Source organism: Sinocyclocheilus anshuiensis, unplaced genomic scaffold (genome assembly GCF_001515605.1).
Source record: "Sinocyclocheilus anshuiensis isolate Anshui unplaced genomic scaffold, SAMN03320099.WGS_v1.1 scaffold497, whole genome shotgun sequence".
Classification (NCBI taxonomy): Eukaryota; Metazoa; Chordata; class Actinopteri; order Cypriniformes; family Cyprinidae; genus Sinocyclocheilus; species Sinocyclocheilus anshuiensis.
In genome coordinates this window covers 18251-19173 of record NW_015540853.1, presented here as the reverse complement: position 1 = coordinate 19173, position 923 = coordinate 18251, and the positions used below count along the sequence as shown (strand labels likewise).

The 923-nt window shown below is 49.2% G+C and overlaps 1 protein-coding gene across 1 annotated transcript in view; it reads right to left on the bottom strand.

Annotated features, from left to right (window-relative positions):
- Nucleotides 1-484: 484 nt before the first annotated feature.
- The window catches only part of LOC107687770 (uncharacterized), an 11086-nt gene continuing 10647 nt past the window's right edge, over nucleotides 485-923 (bottom strand). The window contains exon 10 of the mRNA XM_016485226.1: nucleotides 485-917. Within this exon, the coding sequence (XP_016340712.1) occupies nucleotides 485-917 (433 nt within the window). The remainder of the gene's footprint in view (nucleotides 918-923) is intronic.

Genomic DNA, 923 nt, shown 5'->3' with positions numbered 1-923 from the left:
GTGGTAACACACAAAACAGTAAAACATTTGAGAGAAAACAAATCGGAAAATACAATTGATATAGTAAAGCACAGAAAGAAATCATACTTACATTGCACCTGTAGCTTGGTGTAATGAGGGTGAGGCGGAAGCCGAGGAAGAATCCATATGCGGATGTTTATTGAAGCAGTCCAACAAAACCAAACTCAGGGTCAGTAAAAACAGGCAATGAGGTCAAAAACACAGTAAGGCAGTCCAACCAGGCAAACAGGCAAAAGGGGTAATCCAAAAGAGAAGTCACAACAAACAGATAAACAGGTCATACACGTGGTAAGAAGGCAGAGATACAAACGCTTGGTAAGGCAGGATAAACTGGCAATACTTCGCAAAGTAGTCATGTGGTGGCCAGGTTAATATGGCCACTAAACAGGAAGTGGTTGCAGAGAAAGCAGAGGGAGTGCTAACAGTCAATACTCGGGCGAGGGCTCCCTCTGCTGGCTTGGTGTTAGAGAACCACCCCTCTAGGAGCGACTCCTGGCGCTCTGCGTGGGCGTCCCCGTGGTCGTGATGCTGGACGGTCGGGCCTGGCTCGATGAAATTCCTCTATGAGTGAGGGGTCCAATATATCGGAAGCAGGTATCCATGATCTCTCCTCAGGTCCGTATCCCTCCCAGTCCACCAGGTATTGAAGCCGACCCCCTCTACGCCTCGAGTCCAGCAGCATGTTCACCTTATAAGCTGGCGATCCGTCAATGTCCAGCGGAGGCGGTGGCTCTTGGGACTCAGCGTTGGGGTCAGCATTCGGGTGGACCGGTTTGAGGAGCGAGACATGAAATGATGGAGAGATGCGGTAGTTAGCAGGAAGCTCAAGCTGATATGTAACCTCATTTATCTGTTTTAAGATTTTGAATGGGCCAACATACCTTGGGCTGAGCTTCCTGCTC